Raw genomic sequence first — 22036 nt, forward strand, 5'->3', positions numbered from 1 at the left:
GGTTTTAGGAGGACAGGGACACCAGTTCATCTCTCCACAGCGAGGGAGCACAAGTCCCTGCAGCCTCACCCACGGCTGGCCTCACTGTGCTGCGAACAGGACTCGACATTCTAACCTCACCACACAGCACACCTTCACGGCTGCAAGGAAAAACAAATCAGGATGGAAGGGGATTAAAAAAAAAAAACCACGAACAAACAGACAACAGTGTCTGGATCTTAAAGCATTTCTTTGCAAAGAGATGTGATTTCACCTCTGGCCTTCGAAACGATGCTCACCTTGGGCAAAAATCTGTTTCTCATTACACACCTGCACAACCCCATTTAATTCACTGGGAAAGGTGGATGACAGAATACTACTGGGTGTTTCAAGTCTAGCACAAGTGTCTTATCCCCTGGCATTTTGACTGATTAATAATAAAAAAAAAAATAAAAAAAATCTCTGTAGTAAGGCAGACAGCTGGTTAGCCAGCCCAGCCGGTCAGGCAAAATGCACATTTATCATCCAAAAGAACCTCTGAAGTTTCCAGGCACACTCTGTCTCGCACATCCCTACGCCCGTGTCTGAACGCATCCCAGCTGTGTGACAAAGATGGGTTCCTATGCTCTTCTGAAATTTGGCCCAGAGACTCTAAACTGCTCACAGATAGCTGCAGCGAGGCTGAGGCCCTGCAGGGACGTTTTTCCCCGTCCTGGCTGGGCTCAGACCCCTTCCTCTCCCCCTCCTGGGTTACCAGTGCTGCGGATACACGGACGGTAAAGAGCAGCCAGATGCCTCCTGTCTTTAGCTACCCTAAATTCAGAGATTCCCCAATTCAGGAATTGCCAGAGAAACACCAAATACCTAAGAGCAAGTATAAAGACTCAAATCCAGATGGATTTGGGGCTCATCCTGACCGAGGACAAGCATCAGCTGAGCCTCGCCGTAGCATCCACTGCCACGCCAGGCGACGGCTCTGCGCGTCCCCGTGGGCTCAGCTTTGGGCAGGCTGTGCCGGTCGGCTCCGACAACCCGGTCCTGGCAGAGGTGACCACGAAAGTCATCCCATTCACCAGTTCCCTTCATGCTCCTCCTCCAGCCAGGAAAGCAGCCAGGTGGGGAAGGCAGAAAGGAATTTAATTATGGACAGCTGGGCTGTAAACTCTCACCTCCAACAAGCAACACCTGCCTCAGCAAGGGTAGCAAGAACCTCCTTTCCAAACTACCGCTGGATCTTCCCTACACCACAGCTACTATTCTTAATTCCCCACAGGGCAAGTATTGAATGGAAATCAGGTTTGTAGGGCTATAATATTTCCTTAAAAGAAAAAAAAACCCAAAAGCATAGTATGCCATTCTCAGCACGTTCTAAGAAAGCACCAGTCCCCGCACATTTACAGCTCCAGCGCGACAGTTTATATTTGGAAACGTCAGTTTGTACGGAAGACAGTTTGTATCAGTTTATAGCTTGGAAAGCTAAGAGGAAATCTCACAGCATTGTTCCGCCCTGGGAAGAGGCATCAGGACGCGTCGTGATTTACTCTGCGCCAGCAGGTCTCTCGCGCCGATGCGAGAGCTGACATGGGGCTGGCGTTCACCGAATGGTCGGGGCTTCCCACCCCGGTGCTTGGCAGGATCAAGGTCTCCGACTCGAAGCGAGCAGCGACATCCTCACCTTCCCACGCAGGCAGCAAAACGCATTTTGCTCCCCAAAGCGCGGCTCCAAGTTTCGGGCCTGAAGGGCTCAACCTGTCCTCAACCGCAGCAGCCCCCCCCAGCACGCAGGGTGACGTCTCGCTGGGTGAGGAGGCTGAACGGACAAAACCCACCATCGCCCTGGAACAAAACTCTGGTGGAAGAAGGGAAAGGCACTTGCCGGACAAGCAGCGTGCTTGCACAGCATATAGCCAGAACTCACGTTAACGTTATTTATCTTTGAATGATTCAGTAAAGTTCAACAGAGTCTCACATGCCCTCGCTACCAGGAAATTTCCCTTCCCTTCTACCAATAAAACCTGTTGTTGCTCAAAAATAAGAGCGAGCAGTTCACTGTCCACTTGTCAACACAGGGGCTGCCGGGTCGGGAGGACAAAGCCCCCCCTTTCATTTGTTTCTAATTGATTTCACTTCCCAATTCCCATGCAAATACCACGCGGCACAGCTTACAAAAACATAAGCAGAGTATTTAAACCCCAAAACAACCAGAGCTGAATTTTTTTTTTTTCCGTTGTTTAACCCTCTTTCCACCAACACAACCAAAAACCTCAAACACTTCCAAGGAGGGGAAACACTAAAGCTTTAAAGTTCCCAGACCTGAAAGCCAGGATAAGAACAGTGCAGGAGGAGGGAGCCGGAGCCCAGCTGGGCTCTCTGAACCGAGAGCCGAACGACCCACCGGCCCGGGGCAGCTGCGGCTCAGCCGGGGCTGCGGCACCGGGAGCCCCGGGGCGGGCGGGGGGGGGGCGGACAGACGGACGGACGGACAGACAGACGGGAACCGCATGGCCGCGCTCCCTGCCCGGCCGGGCTTGGGACAGGCTTGCAGAGCACCAGGTTGGGGTTTTTTGGGGTGGGGTTTGGTTTTGGTTTTTTTTTTGCTTATTTTGCTTTTCATCTTCCCGGCCAAAGTTTTATCAAGGCCAGTACCTCCCCCCCTCCCGCTCCCCCAGCACATCAAAGCCGAACAACCTCGTTAAAACCCCCGAAGTAATCCACCCCACCACCTCCTCTTCGCCTTATTATTTGCTTTTGTTTCGCGATGACTGTAAACAGAAAGCGGGGGAGGGGGGGGGAATATTTCCCCTTTTTCCTGGGCTGTTTATTCTCCACCCCGGAGCCCTTTTCCCCCCGCAGCCACCGATCCCACCGGGACAGAAACCCGGGAATTAAAGCCCCGGGTGGCGGGGGGGGGGTAAGCAGACAGTCTCCCACCACCCCCCCATCCACACATCCCACCAAGTTTCCCCAGAGCAACACCCGCATGCAGGGAAAGGCGTGCTGGGGGGGGGGGGTCCCGTGCTTATGGGGGTCCCCCAACGCCCCCCCCCATCCCCTCCCTCCCTACCTGGGACATCTGAGGCCTGAAGTTGATGTCCTTGAGGTCGATGGAGCCGGGGGAGAGGTTGTGGAGCAGCTGGCAGAGCAGGACCCCATCCCTTAACGCCTGCGCCAGGTCGAAGACCACCGCCGAGGGCCAGACCACCCGGTGGTTGGGGGGCAAAACTTTACAGTCGATGAGCCAGCGGCCGCACTGCCGCCACTCCTCCATGGCCGCCGCCCCGCTCACACACCCGCCCTTCTTCTTCTTCTTCTTCTTCTCCTTCTTCTTCCTCCTCCTCCTCCTCCTCGCCGCTCAGGGGCAGCGGGCGGCAGCTTCGCTCCGCGGTCCCGGGCTACCGCCCCGCTCCATCGCCGCCCGCCGCCCGGGGAAGCATCGCTCCGCGCCGGGGCTTCTGCGGAGGACGAGGAGGAGGAGGAGGAAGAAGGAGGAGGAGGAAGGGGGGCGGTGCGGAGTTTTCCGGCGGAGGGCTGCCCCTGCCCCCGCTGCGGCCCCACCGCCTCGGCCGGGGTTAGGCGCGCCGCATCCTCCCGGGAACAAAGCGGGGATGGCGGGGGGGGGGAAGAAAAAACGAAGGAACGACCAAACGACCGAAGGGGGCACGGCAGGGCCAGCCCCGCCCCCCCCCAAACTTCGTCCCCCTGCCCCGAGGAAACTTGCTGCCGAGGGGGCCCCCACCTGCGCTGCTGGGGATGCTGCTGCTGCTGCTGGTGTGAGTTGGGGGGGGTGGATGTGTGTGTCCCCCCCCCTTCTCCACCGCCCCGGGCAGGCGGGAGGAGCTCCCGGTCCGCCCCCGGTCCGCCCCCGCCGCCCCTTTGTCTGCGGGAGCCCGGGCTCCGCGGCTGGGAGCAGGGGGGGAGCTCCACGCCGCCTTGGCTCTTTTCCCAATTTATTTTTTTCTCCCTCCCCCCCAAATCCTTTTTTTTAATATCCTCTCCCTCCCGCTGCTGCTGTTCCTTCGCTCCCTGTTCCGGGGATAAACCGCACCGAGCCCCGGTGCTGCTTTTCTCTCCCTTCGGGGAGGTTGAGCTGCCATCCCAGCCCCGGGGGACACACACACCCCCCGTGTCCCGTTCTTCCCAGCACGGTCCCAGCTCGCCCCCGGAGCGGGGAGGACCCGACCGTCCGTGTGCCCTCACCCACAAGAGCGTGCTTTGTCTGGCCGTGGGCTCCCACTCTTCTTCTCGTGTTTGGGTTGCAAATACTGCAGGGGAGCTGGTTTAACCCAAACAAGCTATCGTATTCCTTGACTTTCAAACATGAAGACAACTCCTATAATTAATTACCAGTGTATTTATTAAAAACCTCAACTCTCAGCCATTAACTGCTTGGCAGCAAACTCTTGAAAAATCTCTAATTTTCACCAGTGGCTTCCATCCAAATCAGCGCAGTTTAGAACAGCCTCTTTTCAAAAATCTGTTCTGAGTTTTCTTCCGAGAGCCTCTCCCCAGAGTTTGTCCATTAATTTCCAGCCTGGCCTTCCAGATAGCCAAAACCGGAAGCCGAGACTGGGACGAAGGGAAGCTATTAACCTGGATGTCAAACAAATGCAACGCTAATCTCTTCCAAATGTAGCCAAGTGGAGATAAAGAAGAAAGAGCGACTCTACTGGCATGATCCTTCATTTTCAGGGTAGGAAGGAGGATCCCTCCGAAGAGTGAAAAACAATTGTTTAATATTCCAAGGAAAGTTTGGTAGGCTGTTTGTTTGTTGGTTGTTTTTTTTCAAGAAGGCACTTCTTTCAGCCTGGTGTGCTGGCAATTAATCTGCTTTGGGTCCGGCTCTGTGCAATGCCCGCTGCCCCCCTGGCAGAGCAGGTAAGTGCAGTATAATCCGAGAGGGAGCAGCATCCCTATGCCCCAGTCTCACCATCAGAGCTACACCCTGCCCTGGGCGTCTTCAGGAGCACGCTGATTTCAGTCCGAAGCTCCTGCGGAGGTGATTCCTCTAAATAACTTTCTCATTCTTTTAGTTCTTCCTGAGGCTTTTCTTTCTGGTCTCCCGCTAGGTCTCCAGCAGCACCCACTGGGCAGGAATCACAAGGCTACTGAAAGGAGTGGAGTCCTGCCAGGGATAATTTTGGTTGACTCTGTACTACTCTGCCTTGTGAGGTCAGGTCTGTAGGCAGAGGACAACAGAAGAGTTTATTATATGTGTATAATTAAAGCTGCTAGCTACAGCCTGGCTTTTTTACGGCATAATAAAAAGCGTACTTGCCCCTGGACACTTAGGAACAATCGCTGCATCTGCAAAGCCAGCCTCTGTGTGGGAGGTGTTGAAGCAAGTACGCTTCTCACCTACCTCTGCAACAATCACATCGGCTGATGGCAGAGGTATTTTTGATAGCAGAAAAAAAGAAAAAAACCCAACCTGTGAGGAAAGGCTCAGTGAAGAGCATGTATCCAGCACACACACTAGCGAGCTGTGAGTTGCAGATTATACAAATGTCCTGGAAACAGGAGAGGCTACATGGAGAGGACCTAGACGCTGCTTTCAGGATGTACCTAAAGCTAAAAGGGAGCTTGCATAAATTAAAGAGGTTGAGTGTTGTGCTAGAGCTGGTAATTCCCCCTCGTGCCCCTTGGCACTGCTGGGAAGGACAGCCAGGGAAGGACAACCAGCCAGGGAAGGACAGACAGACAGCCAGACAGGGCCGAGGCTGCTGACCCACACGCAGAGGCTGACACTACCCTCTGCTGGGGACCGAGCATGGAGCTTCTCCTCTCCGCTGACGGGCTTCACCGTATGTGCTTTTATTGCATGAGAGAAGCCTGAGAGGTGACTGAATGCACTAGAAAGGTAATAACAGAAGGAACGTCGTGCTTTTTCAACCCAAAATGTCTCAGTAACTAGATAAAAAGAGACTGGCAGGCAGCTATTGCCAGGGGGCAGCAGGCAGCCACCGCAGCCGGGTCCCATTGCAGAGGGGTGTGAGGGGGGACATGGCTGGTGAAGCAGCGGCTGTTTGGGAACGTAACCGGGCTGCTTGGGAACATCACAGTCTAGCATGGAATAGGCAAAACTAGTCATGGAAGGAAGGAAAGAAGGAAACTTAAAGGCACAAACATGTGCAAGGAGATTGTACCTTACTAATCAATCAAAACATACCTGGGAAATGACCACATTTCACAGTAAAGTGTATTTTCTGTAATGTTTGGTATTGCTCCTGGAAGACGAGCTGACTCCCTGGTCAGCACAGGCAGAGAAGCAGCCGCCACGCTACCTCTTAGGAGCAGCCATCTGAAAATATCCCTATAAATACAAGGGCCATAGCACCAAGAAATCCCCATTTCCAAATCAGCCAGTGTCTATGGATTGCCATTGCCACCTTCTGGATTAGACCAAGCGTGCACCAGCCTGTCCCAAACCCGCTGCTGGCTGCCAGCAGCCCAGTGGACATCTGTCTCCAGCTGGAGCCAACGTCCCCAGAGCAGGAGCCGTCACGGCTGCTGTCACGGCAGAACTCGGGCACCACCGGCAGCTGTCAGCAGTTACCCGGGCAGCCTACGTGCCATTTACATCACGCCCTTAGATTTTGTGATCTCCCTTCACCAACTATTTTAGGAAACCTGTGCAAGTCACAACTCAGCAAACACACTGCTCAGCAGCAGCTCTCACTCAATCATCAGTGAGGGACAGATCACACAGCTATTGAAGTGCTGCTGCATTAAACTACTAACTTTCACTAGGTACAGACAGTAATTCTCTGTCTGGCTCATCTACTGCTGTAAACACCTGATCTACCTGCCCAGACAACTTGTACCCTAGAACAGTCATTGCAATTATCCTCCTGGTAACGGCCCTGCACTCCTGCCAGGAGAGCTCACGTCTTCTCCCGTGCCGTCGCCTCCCAGAGCAGGCAATGGAGGTTACTGCCTGCCGCCGGGTAAAGGGAGAGCGGGAGAATTAACCCGGAGTAACTCGACGCTGGCAGGAGGGATGAACTGGATTCTCTTCTTGTACTGGTGCAACGGGAGCAGTCAGCCACAGATACTCTTTGTTTAGCCTGGAAAAAGGTAGTGCCTGAGAGCGTAGCTCCACTGGAAAAGGGCTCTCAACCCAGGTACCAAGCAGGCGGAGCGGGCACGTTCCTGGGCATTTCTCTGTGGAAGAGTCTCATTTATGGGGCCTGTGATGCCCCAGCTGTGCTGAACACAAGTAACACCCTCTTCCCAACATCATCATCACAGCCTCACTAACCAGCCTTCCTCCACCAGAGTCCATCCCCAACAGCTTTCCCATCAAAATCAAATAGACCCCAAAGCGTATCACAGTCCTAAAGAGGTGAGTAAGGGGAAAATTGCCCAGGCCGGCTCCATATTTAAGCCGTGTCTTACAGCAGAGGTAAGGCCCGAGGCAGCTCGCAGGGAAAGCAAAGCAGACACAGAGATTTCCTTGGAGGAAGGAGGAGAAGAACTAACCATTGGCTGGGCAGCACAGGGGGTTCACTTCATCCGTTCCACTGCTGCTGCTTCCAAGGTTTATTTGGGAAGGGTCCTGTTGGCAGATGTCTCAGGGAGTCACGACGAAGGGTCAAGTGGTCGGTCAGAGACAGTTGTTGGCTTTCAGAGGTCTGCAGTTTCCAATCTTTCTTCTCACCTTATCTTGGCAATGTAATCACTCCTCTTACCGGCTTCTTCTGTTATGCTCCGAGTTTGACAATAACAGAACCGGTGATTTTTCAGAGAAGACGAAGACACCTCACCCGTGCTTTTAAAAACCTAAATATGGTTCCACTAGACGATTTTGCATTTTGTTCTGCAGCTCCCACAAGGTGGGGCCTGGGCTGGCTCCTCCATGCTAGCAGGAGGCGGATTAAGCAGCAAAGTCAGGACACTTCTGATTATAAACATTTTAATAGTGTATTCATTCCTCTTTTTTTATTCTTTTCTTCCCTCTTTGTGTTTGGTCCAAATCTTCTGGGAACTGGGAATTGCAGCGTGTCTTCTGTCTTATGGAAGTAAACTGCTGGGTGTTGTGTCCATGAAGGCCAAGCAGAACAGCAGCAGCTCCTGGAGTAGCTCTGCACCAGATAAGTATATCGGGTCCTTAACAGGAGATTAGATGGCGCTGCATTCACAGGAGATAAGAAGATTGAGAGCTTAAATTTAGCATCATCAGAAAAAGAATAAGCCCCACAGCTCTCTTCAAAACGTATTTCTTGCTGTGCTTGCCAGGGGACAGCTGGGCTAAGGAAATGCGCTGGAGCGGACAGTGATGAGGAGCGGAGGCAGAGGAGATGCTGCTCAGTCACGCTCCTTTTCCAGGCTGTGCACCCTATAGATGTACCCACGCGGCTGTCAGAGCCACGGTCGCATGAGGCTCAGCACCCATAAGGGTGTCCCCTACCTGCCTTCAGCCCACAGATGGGCAGTCACTGGGGAGCCTGAGAAAACTGAAGGGGTACAAAGGGTACCAGGCACCCTCCCAGCACAAATGGCTGCCACACCAGTCACCCACCAGAAAGGAGACTGGGCAGCAACATGCACTGGCCTGGCTGTAAATCCCAGGGCTGGGATGCACCCTGGCACCTTCAGCAGCAAGGAGAGCCACTCTCCGAGGGCATTGCCGGACGGGGTGGGCAACAGCGGGCTCCCCCAGTTCAGCCCCCGTGCTCCCGTGTACAGTGCCAGGGGCTCAGCGCACCCAGGGCTGGGTGTCCCTTTAAAATGCTCCATGCACCCAGCGCTGGCTGACACCTGTGGGACCCGTGTAGCCAGCATGGGGACCCCCACTGCCATGCCCTGGACCCACGCAACCCACTCGGGGACCCCCATTGCTGTGCCCCAGACCCATGCACCCCACTCAGGGTGCTCCATTGCCGTGTCCCGGAGCCATGCACCCAGTGTGGGGAGCCCCATTGCCATGACCCTGGACCCATGCAACCCACTCAGGGAGCCCCATGGCCATGCCCTGGACCCACACACCCCATTCAGGGTCCTCCACTGCCGTAACCTGGACCCACACACCCCACTCAGGGTGCTCCATCGCTGTACCCCAGTCCCACGCACCCCACTCGGGGTGCTCCATCGCCATGCCCCAGACCCACAGACCCCATTCAGGGTCCTCCACTGCCGTAACCTGGACCCACGCACCCCACTCAGGGTGCTCCACTGCCATGCCCCAGACCCACGCAACCCCTTGGGGTGCTCCATTGCCGTGCTCCAGACCCACACACACCCCACTCAGGGTGCTCCACTGCCGTACCCCGGCCCCACGCACCCCACTCGGGGTGCTCCATTGCCGTACCCCAGACCCACGCACCCCACTCGGGGTCCTCCACTGCCGTACCCCGGCCCCACGCACCCCACTCGGGGTGCTCCACTGCCGTACCCCAGACCCACACACCCCACTCGGGGTGCTCCATCGCCGTGCCCCAGACCCACGCACCCCACTCAGGGTCCTCCACTGCCGTACCCCGGCCCCACGCACCCCACTCGGGGTGCTCCACTGCCATACCCCAGACCCACACACCCCACTCGGGGTGCTCCATCACCGTGCCCCAGACCCACGCACCCCACTCAGGGTCCTCCACTGCCGTACCCCGGCCCCACGCACCCCACTCGGGCTGCTCCATCGCCGTGCCCCAGACCCACGCACCCCACTCGGGGTCCTCCACTGCCGTATCCCGGCCCCACGCACCCCACTCGGGGTGCTCCATCGCCGTGCCCCAGACCCACGCACCCCACTCGGGGTCCTCCACTGCCGTACCCCGGCCCCACGCACCCCACTCGGGGTGCTCCATCGCCGTGCCCCAGACCCACGCACCCCACTCGGGGTCCTCCACTGCCGTATCCCGGCCCCACGCACCCCACTCGGGGTGCTCCACTGCCGTACCCCAGACCCACACACCCCACTCGGGGTGCTCCATCGCCGTGCCCCAGACCCACGCACCCCACTCGGGGTCCTCCACTGCTGTACCCCGGCCCCACGCACCCCACTCGGGGTGCTCCATCGCCGTGCCCCAGACCCACGCACCCCACTCGGGGTCCTCCACTGCCGTACCCCGGCCCCACGCACCCCACTCGGGGTGCTCCATCGCCGTGCCCCAGACCCACGCACCCCACTCGGGGTCCTCCACTGCCGTACCCCGGCCCCACGCACCCCACTCGGGGTGCTCCATCGCCGTGCCCCAGACCCACGCACCCCACTCGGGGTCCTCCACTGCCGTACCCCGGCCCCACGCACCCCACTCGGGGTGCTCCACTGCCGTACCCCGGCCCCACGCACCCCACTCAGGGTGCTCCACTGCCGTACCCCGGCCCCACGCACCCCACTCGGGGTGCTCCATCGCCATACCCCAGACCCATGCACCCCACTCGGGGTCCTCCACTGCCGTACCCCGGCCCCACGCACCCCACTCGGGGTGCTCCACTGCCGTACCCCAGACCCACACACCCCACTCGGGGTGCTCCATCGCCGTGCCCCAGACCCACGCACCCCACTCGGGGTCCTCCACTGCTGTACCCCGGCCCCACGCACCCCACTCGGGGTGCTCCATCGCCGTGCCCCAGACCCACGCACCCCACTCAGGGTCCTCCACTGCCGTGTCCCGGCCCCACGCACCCCACTCGAGGACCCCCACTGCCGTGTCCCGGCCCCACGCAGCCCCTCTGGGGGAGCCCCACGGCCGTGCCCCCGCTGGAGCCCGCCCCGGCCCGCGGCCCCCCCGGCGGCGGCTCTGGCTCCTCCCGCCGTGATGCGCTCGGGAGGCGCCTCCGCGGCTGCTCGGCCGAGCGGCGCCGGGGCCGGGCCGGGCCGGGCCGGGCAGCGCAGGCACGGTGGGGCCGGGGGGGGGTTGTAGGGCCCCCTCGGGGGGCCCTTAGGGGTGGGGGGGTGCCCCACGGGGTGCGCTGCAGGGGCAGGAGGGTGCGGGAAAGCCCCGGGAGGCCGTGGGGTGGGTGCGCGGTGCCGGTGGAAGGGGTTGGGGGGGGGCGCGGGGGAGGAGGGAGGGAAGGGGGGGGGGCACGGTGGTGCCGGGAAAGGGGCCCTCGCAGGGCAGGGACCCCCTTTGCCAGGCCTTGGGGTGACTCTCGCCATGCTTCCCCCCCGCCTCAGGTTGAAGCCGTGAAGCGGTGCTGTCAGGAGGCGACGGGCATCCCAGCTTGGGTACCATAACCGGGGCCGGAGGCAGCATCTTCTCCTGCATCCCTGAGTACGTGACCTGCTAAGCGCCCGTCCGTCAGTCTGGCGTCAGCGTGGAGCACGGGTGGAGAGTTCACGCGCGGGCCTGGGCGTTGGAGACCTCTTTAGATCTGCCCTACGGCTTCGGGATCTGTTCTTCAGGGAAGCAAAGCTCAGCCAGAGCCGCTCAGCCCGTCCTGCCCGGCTGCAGAGCAAGCCCAGCGCCGCGGAGCCACCGCTCACACCTATCGAGATACTTCGTGGACTCTCAACAACAAGCAGCTCGCGTGCGTGTGGTCTCTTCGCAAGATGAAACACATAGCGGCATCACCACTGGATAAGCTTTCCGAAGTCCTGGCTTGCTATTTAAGTAAGGCCAGGCTGCCCGTTGTGATTTTGGGGCACGCATATCCCCGCTCCCTCTCCTGAGTGGTGCTTACACTGATCCCAAGAGCCGTGCCCCTGGGGATGTTCTCCCTTGAGCTCAAAGCAGCAGCAGTCAACCTGGACCGACCCAGCGGGGTGTATTTCGGAGCTGTTGGGAAGGAGGTCTTGTCTTCGGAGCTATCCTTGAGCGGATGACTGACAAAGTAATGAACGGGAGGGTGCCCCTGCCCGAAAAAGCCTTGTCCGAGGGCTATGCCCGGCTGCGGTACAGGGACACGTCTCTGCTCATCTGGCAGCAGCAGCAGCAGAAACTGGAGTCGGCCCCCCCCAACACTTACCTGAGCCGGAGTCGGAGTATGTGGTACTCGCAGTACGGCAATGAAGCCATCCTGGTGCGGGACAAAAACAAGCTGGATGTCCCCAGGGACACGGGGCAATCTAAGTTTTGTGCTATTATGTAATTTTGGTGGCTTTGCATCAGAAATCCACACGTGGAGACAAACCAGACTTGTATCAAGCTGGGGGAGATGGGTTTGCACCATCCTCACGACAGACCTGCGGCTAAAGCAGTGTGTACGGGATAGGCCAGAACGGCTGTCTGAAGTTTACGTTTGTTTTTTGCTGTTGGTAGCATCAGATTTTGCATGTCATTGAGTGTGTATAACAAAAACAGTCTCACTCGGGAACTCACGAGCCCGTGTTTGCTGCCTAGCATCTTGGCAGGGTCCGTGCTGGACCATGTGTTGCTTCTAAGTGGCTCGTGTACTGTGAGAAACACCCGCTGTCATTTAGGAACCATCCCCAGCAGGCACTTTTACTTGCTAGTCCTTACCCATTGCCAAAGCTCTGCGAATACTGGTGGGAGAGAGGCAAGCACAGATCCGTTCCTATTGAGGCTAAGATTTTCAGGAAGGTGATCTGCAAAACTACCCAGCCATTACTTGTTCTGCTTGCCCTGTCTCCCTTTAATTACTGGCCTGGAAGTGGTCTCTTACAATCAGGTAATGAAGTGATTTATTATGGGGAGGAAGAGGGAAAGAATGTGTGGAGAATTTCATCTGAGCCTTCAAAACACCTGGCAGGAAAGGTGCGCTGCAGTTTCATCCTGCGCAAAGCAAAGGGCCCTCTCTGATGCCACAGTTTGGTATTATGGAAATAACAGACAGGACTTCTGGAGTCGGTGGAGCTGACCCCCTTCACGCAGGTAGATTCCCAGCCCACGCTTCAGGGACCGATCACCAAGTGAACCACCTGAAGGGGAGGGACAGGCCCAGGAAAGCAACAGGAGGAAAGCTCCTGTAAATACAGACATCTCCTGCTAAGGGACATAGGGAAACTCCTACACAGTACATACCTGCCCCCAGAGTTCGGTTACAGAAGAAAACAGTCTACTGAAGTTTGCTTTGCGTTTAAGTTTTAAGGCATGCAGTAGCTTCGAAGGGTTTATCTTCTCATTTGGGTTGGATAGTAAAGTTGGTGCATGTGTTTTAAAAGTTGCATCTGGGAGGATTTGTTTCAGCTAACTGAAGGATTTTAGGAGGGGAAAATACTACAGTTGCACTTCTTGGAACAGAGACTGCTTTCAGGTTGTTTCTGTTAGAGCTGAATCCCTAACTTGCTCAAGGTGAGATCAAGCTGAGAAACTCCACCTGGCACGCACCTAAATCTTTATTAAAAACAAAGCAGTACCACTTCCAGGGGTGCTAATTATGTGCCCAGGGTTCAGCATTGAAGTATAACATTGGGCTTAAGTCACAGACTCTCTTTATGTCCTGCCTCGGACGTCCTCCTGCAGCCCTGTGTGCCTAATCCAGCAGCGCTTAGGTATAGGCTTAACTTCAAGTAAATCAGTATTTGATGTTGACTTCAGTATGGATTATTTACCTGCCTAAAATTAGGCACAGTCATTACTGATATTTATCTAAAACCTCTTGTTCATTTATCAAGCACTTTATTTATTTTTTTAATACAGTGAAGAACAGTCTTCTCCACCTCTCCAGTGTGTGTTAAATGCTACAACACATACACACTTGAGTTTGCTTAACTCCATGTGCTAAGCAGAACATACCTGTTTTAACGTGAGGTCATAGAGGTTTGATGTACTCAGCCCTGATCCATAGCACTTGTACACACTGCAAACCATAGGCAGCTCATTTTTTTTGAAGTACTATTTATGCATGTGTTGATGTTCAGTACCTTACGTGTGGGCTCATAAAACTAAACCTGCTGATGGACCTCAGTGCTTCGCAGACCTGTGCATTGCTCTGCATGCTCACATAGTCCTCTTGATCTTACCAGGACTAGCTCTGGCTGAGAAATATTTTGGTGAATAAATGTTTTTCAACTGGGGAAAAAGCATTCAACGAGATTCACAGAACTAGTGAGACTCAGAAAGCTGCCGGCAGCAGTGGTGGTGCTCCTGTACGGAGCATGCTGTTTAAGGTAGAGCATTGCCTGGGATGCGTGACCCACCCAGGGCTCCGGTTCTTGGCCGAGTGAACCGGTGATTAATTTTACAAATGGGCAGGAAGCTGGTCTGAGAGCTCCCCTGGAAACTGCAGGTGGAAGCGACCTGGAGAGGCAGGAGATGTGGGTTCAGGGTCTTTCCAGCAGCCCAGGGGAGCATGCAAACTCTGGGAGTTTAAGGAACAGCACATCCCCCAAACCAGCTGTTCGTTTTCTTTACTTTTCTTATAGAAAAAAACCCAACACTTTTTTTTTTATTTCAGTAAGAAAGTTGATTATTTTGGGTATAATCAGTCTCTTTTTGTTTATGTGGCTGGTAAACCAAAATTCAGTTATTTGAAAAGTGTTAATTGGACTATAGAAGAATAAAAACATGCATAAATTCTTCCAGGATTGAGGCTGGGCATGACAGTATAGGAAGAGTGCGACTCGTTCTTCCATCTCTCTGTGAATGTGACTGTATTATTTTCCATGTCTGTGTGTCCTTATTAGTCACAGCAGGTTTGTGGAGTGGCTGCTATGAGCGAGCATTTCTGTAAGCCAGTTGTGTAGTGTTGATGCACTTGTTTAAAATGCTGTTGTAGCCTCTTTGATGAAGTGCATTAAAATGATTTGAATGCATCATCGCGAGCAGCTGTTTTTCTTCTGCATGTTAATCACTTTGGCACATGTGAGGATTACAGCTATTATCACTCCCTATCCCCATCCAGGCAGAAGAGAGAAAGCTCAGCAGACAAGCAGTTCCTCCCAGTTGGGAATTACCTTAGTTACTGGTGGGGCTGGGGTAACCTCCCTCCCCAAAGTCACACCGCTTTACCTGTGAAGACTGGCCGTGTGCGGAGGAGGCTCCTCCAGGTTTCCAAGCCCAGCAGCCCTTGTCAAGTCTTAGCGGTGCATTTGGGGATGAGGACAGCCTCTGGATGTCACACATGCAGCCACCGCTATCGATACAGGTATCGGTGTGAGCTGAACCTCAACTGTGTTCTGCCTGTCCTTAACCTCCTCCAAGCCTGTAGGAAGCAGCACTCCTTGATGCACCTAGAAATAACTCACTAGTAAATGCTAAAGAAAACATCCTCCTGTGGGGCAACTGCCTCACAGGAGACTTTGAGAGGATAGGCTGAACAAACGTTTCCTTTGGGGGTATCATTGATACAACACACAGCTACACGGATACAACAGCTAAGCAAAACAGGTTTGCTGAAACCTTAGAGAGAGCACGGCTTTTAAACCCAGCAAGCAGGAACAGGGTTAGAGAAAGATTAACCCTGGGGAAACCTGGCTGTTGTAACCCTTACCTTATAAATAAACCATCAGGCATGCATCTGAGAAACGTAACAGCAAAACCAACCTGAATCCTCTCCAGTGACCAAAATAGATTTTGGCCACCATACAGTAATGTCAAGACTCCGCTGTGAATGTGACCAGCTACTCTGGGCCTCCTCGCTTTCCCAGCTGTGTCTTCCGTGTCCCAGTCACCCTGGGCTCGCTGACCTCCAGGGCCAGCACCGGCTGGTGGAGCAGGTATCGCTGCCAGTGGTGGTGAGAAAGTCCCTCTGGTTCCTTCAGGTCCTGGTGGCTTGAAAGTAGTCAGCATTAAACCTGGGTGAAATTTCTATCTCCTCTTTTTCAGCTGAACTTACCTCACTCAGATGCAGTTCTCACATAATCTAAGACCCCTTCAGATTGTAGGCTTCTAGCAGAGTAACAGTCCTTCCTTGGCTGCCCTGGTACGTTAAAGCAGCCTGAGCGTTTCCCTCACCAACAGAATTTCGAGTATGTCTACGCCAGGCACTGACCCATGATTCAGAGACCCCAGGCCAAGCTGGCAGTGCCCCAGACTTGCCCCCTGCTATGAATGCAGTTTGCCCCATTAGTGTGGCACGCCATCAGCGCTAACAACTGGACTTGCAAAATTACTTCCAAATTATTTTCATACTCGTGGCATTAGGACTCTTAATATATTTATGTTTGCCTATCAGCACTGCTATTCAACTGACTGCTTGATCAAAGCCCTACCAGTTTTCAACTGCAGCAAGAGCAACACCTGAAAAAGGAGATGAGAAAAGGGAAGGGAGAGGAGAGGGGAAAGTATGGGATCAAACTGCACACACAAAACAATTTTTCTTTTTATTATGAAAACAAAACGAATGCCCCAGGACCAGGGTCCATGATTACCAGTAACATCAAAGATTACTTTCTAACTCTTTTTTTTAATTCTGTTGTGTTTGAGGCCAGCAATTTGCAATAAACAAGCTAAACTACTTACATTGACTCATTTCTTTTCAGTAACTGACATTTACAGGAATATACTAGAAATGGCACTAAAAAGTTTTAAGAAAAAGAGTTACGGTAAATTTGCATGCACATCATACAGAAAAGTAACAATTTTTTAAATATTAAAAAACCCAAAAAACAAAACAAAAATACAACAACAAATCTTTCTGGATTGGTTATGCCAGTATCAGGGGTAAGTTCTAAGTGGCCTGTGTCAAATCCCAGCTGGTGGTTTATTTATCTTTAAAAATGACATTTAAAAAGATATGCAAATACCATTTCTTTAAAAAAATGCATCTCATTGTTTTACAAGCAAGATAATGCTGCTAGTGTAATGAATCCTTACCCTAAATTTACCTTCAACAATGCAGAGCCTGCCCACAGTTAGCCCTCGTGGTAACTGCTCATGTTTGAGAATATATCTTTTTAAAATCCAGTACTAAAAAGGTTGTGGTTTTTGTCATGCCCCGATCCCTTCCCCCTAGCTCCAACCCCAACTTTAAAAAACATCATTCCTTTCAAAACAAGGAAAAAATTAAAAACTGGTCTAAGAGTCCCCAAAACAGAGAAAGAACTAGATTAGGTAACTGCAGTCTGCTTCTACCACATAGAGAACATGGAAAGAGACCTCACTGGGTAACTAATTTGTATATATACACGCACACACGTGCTTGTGTGTGTGTGGGTGGGCGTGTGCAACTATTATACACACACTCACAAACAAGTTACATAGTCCTGAAATATCAGTTCTACAGTTACAAACCCTGTCGGTAGGAAAGTTTAAAATCACATCAATACAAAACTGAAATGGTTTTGTATAGACAACATTTTGGTTAGCGGAAAGCTGTTGTACCCAACAGATTCCTTTAGTAGATGGATCAGGGCCTGAGCCCATGGGATGCGGATCTCCCTCTGGTCCCACTGAGCCTATAGCTGATGGTATGCCAAGAAACAGGCTGACCTTACAATCAGATAAAGTTTAAAAAAGTTTTTAAAGGTGCAGTAATGCTGGTTGATTGATAAAAGGTCTGGTCAGATATTGTTTTGTCAAAACAGGAATTCGTCAGAAAAAACAGTTTCAATAAAACTATTTGTGTGTATGCATACATATGAAATCATACTGATTTCAGTGAAGTTTCCCCTGGAAAACAAAGTTAAACTTTGTTTGTTCAAGAAAAATTCTACCATAAAAATTTCATTTTTTTTATTCTTAAGTTTAAAAATGTTATTTCAAATGTTTTATGTTTGATCATTTTAAAGTTATTTCATGACATTGGTACTGACATGTCATGCAATACAAACTCAGTTAAATAAATGCTCTACTGTTTCAGTTTCCAACTCATTAAGGGCTGCTGCTACTTACTATGGACTGAAAACATCTCTTCTTTCCTGGAGACACTCTGATCTGGAGATACAAGAGGCACCACTACTGACATGTCGGGAGATAATGAGCACTACAAACAATACGAAAATGAAAAGATGTAAGAACAACATTTTGAAATGAAGAGTCACCAATTTCTTTCCTGAAATGAAGGTCATGCCAAAATGGATGTCTCCTGTGAACTGCCATTTCAGAGGGAACACCTTACTTTCCATGAAAACAAGCAAAAGTTTCCCACTAAATGGTAGCCCAAGTTGCAGCTGGGTACATCAAAGATATGCAGGTGGTTCTTCATTTTCCTTGGTGGTTTTGGTTGCTTGTTTTCCTTGCAAATCCCCAAGTTAGGACAGGTTGGCCAACTAAAATAGGGATCCTCCTCCAGTGCTGCAGACAGTCCCAGGCCAGGCCCCTTTCCATCACTTCACGCTTGGTCCCCAACCCTTTGGCTCTAACCTTTCCACTGATTTTGGTGGGACAGACCTATGCGTCCTAGAGGAATGTCTGTACCCTGGCTGTGGTCAGTGGGGTTGTCCCCGACGTCGGAGGATGGTGGCACGCTGCAGAGCCAGGTCCCTGGGCTTTGCGTGGCGGTGATGCTGGCGACAGCGGCTGCCAGGTGGGCTGCTATTGCCTGCTGTTTGTTCTCCACACGGGAGCGACCACCATGGTACATCAACGACATAGCTCAGGTTAATGCACACAGGAAGAGGTTTCAAGCAGGGAAAACTGGGAGCTTGTTTATCCAAGTTGTCATGGTATTGAATCGGTTGCAGTTATTTTAATTAAAATACTAGCTGGTTTTGATAATGCAAGTCTCAGACAACAGGAGAAACACAGATGAAACCCAACCCCATTAAAAAAACCTAAGCTCTTAATTAGGTCTATATTACATTTTCTCACAGTAAATTCTGAAAATATATTACTAAGGATCTGTCTAGGGGAAGATTTTTTTTAAGGGCAGAATTTAAAAAAAAAAAGGAGCTAAAAATAACTCCATTGTGAATGGAAAAGAAAAATCATTAATTTCAGTAAGAACTGGAATACCCTAGTTCATCCACTTTAAAATACTATGGGAAACTACCTGCAAAGACTTGAGAGCCTCCTGCCAACAGCCCAAGCACCCTGGGGATTGCAAAATGAGCCGAAGAAGCCCAGCAACTTATAGGAGGAACTCAGTGCCTCACAGCAACACAGCATTGTGCTCTCAGCCGTTAGCAAAAAAAATGCTAATTCTTTTCTACAGCAAACTGTGGAAAGTATGCTACTGCCACTACACAGATAAACCATGGACAGAGGCACGTCAGCTGTACGAGATGCACATCGGAACACTCTGAAATGCTGATCTTTGAAAGACAGATTTTTAAAAACAGATGCGTAAGTGTCTAGCAGTCGATGGGCAGTAAGAGACTGGCAGCTGAGTGTGGATGCGATCAGAAGTGCAAACCACGGAGTGTTAATAACAGGCTGGCCCTGCGCTTCCCCAGCTTTCCAGCAAAGGGACATCCCCCAGACACCACACATCTCAGCACGCGATCTCCTGTCCCAGCTCTTGGAGGCTGAGCGTGCAATGAAAATCATGTGCTGGGGCTGAGGAGTCCTCCGGGGCCACTTACATATGTGAAAAATAAAAGTTAGTGCAATCTGCACCACAGGGCCTCTGGCAAACCACTAACAGAGATTGCAGCAGGGTGAATTTTAGGGCTACCCCACAGTAGTGAGGCAGCCTTAGGGGCTGGTGCTGGGAGAGGGAAAGGCATAACTTTCTGTTAAACTCTGTATATTTTTTCTTTACAATAAAAAGTTAAGAATTTACAATAAATTTCTGCCCCTCAGATTACAAATTTTATATAATTATAGAATTGGTGTTTTCTTAAAATTGGTTTATAAAAGAAAAAAAACCCCACTGTTCTACAAAAGAGAGGGGGAGAAAGACCTCTGGAAATACTACTGAGAAAATAGTAACATGCTGCATCAAGAAATTGTATCTACCTGTATGTCTCCAAAATCTGTACAAAACAGGAAAAAAGGGGGCTGGGGTGAAAAGAGAAAGAAGAGAGGAAACAAATTACAAAAATGAACACACCAAACATGACAGAGCACCAGACACACGATAGACTGGACTGTAGCACCTGTAGGTATAAAGTCCAATGTATTTAAATAAAATCTCAGATTTTTATTTGCTTTGTTGTTTGTTTGGTTTTTTTTAATCTGTTTCAAACCATATTAAAAGTCTGCATTTCTGCTAGTCTGCATAATGCAGCTTTGCTTTTGTTATTTTTTTATTAAGTTTTAAATGACCAATGGTGTTTAATAAATAAAGTACTTGTATATACATGAAATTAGGGACAGTGAAAACAGAGTGTATTGCAGCAGTGCAGGTCAAAACATTAGGCTGGACTCAAAAAATTGCAAGCCTTAAAAAATCGTCTCTTTTCTTTTTTTCTTCCTCCCCTCTTTTTTCTTTTTATTGAGGTAAGCATTTCAGTGTCTGGAAACCTGCACCCTGCATGACACAGAAGTAGCATTCCCTTTCTAGGAGCTCACTACTGAAAGGATGAGAGGGGGAAAAAAAAAACAAAACAAAGCAAAAAAACCCAAAACCCAAACACACAGAACATCCCTCTCCAATTCCCCTGCCAGCTCAGCCTCAGCTGGAGCTCAAGTGCTCCTTTATTTTAAGCCCAGACTGAGGTGCTTGTCATGGAGAAAATACTTAAGCATGTGTCTAATAACGAGCACATGACTTGCCTTGGTCACTCTGCAAGGATCACTCTGAGGTCCAGCTGAGAACTTTCAGCCAAAAACTGTTTTCAATTAAATGAAAACTTTCATAGAGAGTGTGCATTTCCTGGAAATTATCTATTTGATGTTAAAAATAACATTCCCAAGAAACTTGAGTGTCCCTTGCTCCCTTCTTCCCAACATACCCCCAAGAAAAATGAAAATTTTGAGTGGAAAACCAAGAAATGCAACCACTTATATTGCTCATGTGCTTAAAGTTAAATTCATGCTTAAATATGTTCCTGAACAGGTGCCTATGCCTCTACCAAGATTAGGAAAAAAAAAAGCATGTTAGCAATCCACAGTACATGAGAATTTTTTTGTGTTTTTGTTTTTATGTAAAAAGATGATAGCATCTGACATTTTCATCACACTGTAGACTTCGAGATTAAGAATACTAGTGCTAATAACAAATACACCAACTAGTTCAAAAGCTAACATCTTTCAGATACAGTACCATTTTACAGCGATTTCTTTAAAAAAAGATTTTTTTTTTTTTTTTTTTTTTTTTTTACCTTGTGTGAGCCAGGCAGGCTTATTAAAAGAGAACATTCTGGGGAGAGGGAAGGGGCGGGAGGGAAGTGTACTACAAACCTTGCAGAACTTGCTATTTATCTCCTGCTAAGAGTTCAAAGTTCTTCCATTTTCAACCAATCTTATTCAGTTAAAATGTATTTTAGAGACTTTATGCAAAGGGAACTATTTGTCATAAAGTCTAGTCACACACACACGCACACGCAAAGATCTTTGACCTATTAAAAGAGTGCCCCCCCCAAAATGGAAGAAACCTTTTATAACACTGAATTAAAAAATAAAATAAAAAAGTCAGAGAAACGGAGAGGAAAAAAAACCTGACCACCGTGGAACAAGAGTAGTATATTAAGGAGAGAAAGGAACACTGCAGAGCATCGGTGAGGGTGATGTCCATTTTGTGTTTTGTGTGTAAGTGTCTGTAACTCATTCCGAATCGCTGCTGTCTGAGCTGGAGCCGCTGGAGCTGCTGCTCCCGGACTCGGAGGAGCTGCTGCTGCTGAGCCGGGAAGGGCCTCCGGAGGGAGCCGAGCTGGATTTCTCTGCGGGGAAGAAGGCAGTGATGGGATTACTTGCAAGGAACCAAAACAGAAAAGGTTTGCCCACAGCCTTCATCCTCCACGGCTTCCTTCACAACTTCGTTTTGCTGGGGCAGCTGATTTACCTGCAGCCTTTGCTTTCTGCAACAAGGCCTGTCTTGCCAATGGATGGCAAGGTTTCTCAGGCTGCAGGTGACCCTGAAAGTCTGGGATCTGCACAGGAGCCCTAAGGGAGGGCAATGTCCTCCACAGCCCTACAGTGCTCAAGGTGAGATGGCGCAGAGCACTTGGGGAGCTGTGTCCACAGCCTCGCGTGCTTCAGTGCAACCTCTGATCACAAGAAACCCTGCCTGGCTTGTGCGAAGCTGGAAGAACCTTTTGTACCATCTTTCACGCTATTGCACTACATGGAGGCTTGGGCTTTTTTTAATCCCACAATGGAGAAAAATCATCTGTTGGATGTTCCGTGGTACTGGTCTGTACGCACAGTCCTGCACAGGCTAACAGAGAGGA

At 51.3% G+C, this 22036-nt stretch overlaps 3 protein-coding genes across 10 annotated transcripts in view; 1 reads left to right on the forward strand and 2 right to left on the reverse strand.

Annotated features, from left to right (window-relative positions):
• VAV2 (vav guanine nucleotide exchange factor 2) overlaps positions 1–8079 on the reverse strand; it is a 154107-nt gene extending 146028 nt beyond the window's left edge. The window contains exon 1 of one of the 6 annotated variants that reach the window (XM_069770997.1): positions 7459–8079. In XM_069770997.1, the coding sequence (XP_069627098.1) occupies positions 7459–7461 (3 nt within the window). In that variant the 5' untranslated portion in view covers positions 7462–8079. Of the gene's footprint in view, positions 1–3043; positions 3721–7458 lie in introns of those variants that run through there. The other 5 variants (XM_069770998.1, XM_069770992.1, XM_069770995.1 and 2 more) reach the window with 5 other exon arrangements.
• A 2659-nt stretch (positions 8080–10738) lies between these two features.
• Positions 10739–14635, forward strand: BRD3OS (BRD3 opposite strand). The gene is made up of 2 exons (XM_069771005.1): positions 10739–10818; positions 11096–14635. The coding sequence occupies exon 2, from the start codon at positions 11740–11742 to the stop codon at positions 12007–12009; it is 270 nt and encodes an 89-aa protein (XP_069627106.1). The 5' UTR covers positions 10739–10818; positions 11096–11739; the 3' UTR covers positions 12010–14635.
• Positions 14636–16119: 1484 nt separating this feature from the next.
• BRD3 (bromodomain containing 3) overlaps positions 16120–22036 on the reverse strand; it is a 50121-nt gene continuing 44204 nt past the window's right edge. For all 3 annotated transcript variants that reach the window (XM_069771003.1, XM_069771004.1, XM_069771001.1), the window contains one exon: positions 16120–21526. In XM_069771003.1, the coding sequence (XP_069627104.1) occupies positions 21411–21526 (116 nt within the window). In that variant the 3' untranslated portion in view covers positions 16120–21410. The remainder of the gene's footprint in view (positions 21527–22036) is intronic.

This window comes from Haliaeetus albicilla, chromosome 26 (genome assembly GCF_947461875.1).
Source record: "Haliaeetus albicilla chromosome 26, bHalAlb1.1, whole genome shotgun sequence".
Classification (NCBI taxonomy): domain Eukaryota; kingdom Metazoa; phylum Chordata; class Aves; order Accipitriformes; family Accipitridae; genus Haliaeetus; species Haliaeetus albicilla.

What these genes read in the sequence shown, in the direction of transcription:
- BRD3OS (XM_069771005.1), top strand. Translation starts at nt 11,740, where the DNA reads ATGACTGACAAAGTAATGAACGGGAGGGTGCCCCTGCCCGAAAAAGCC.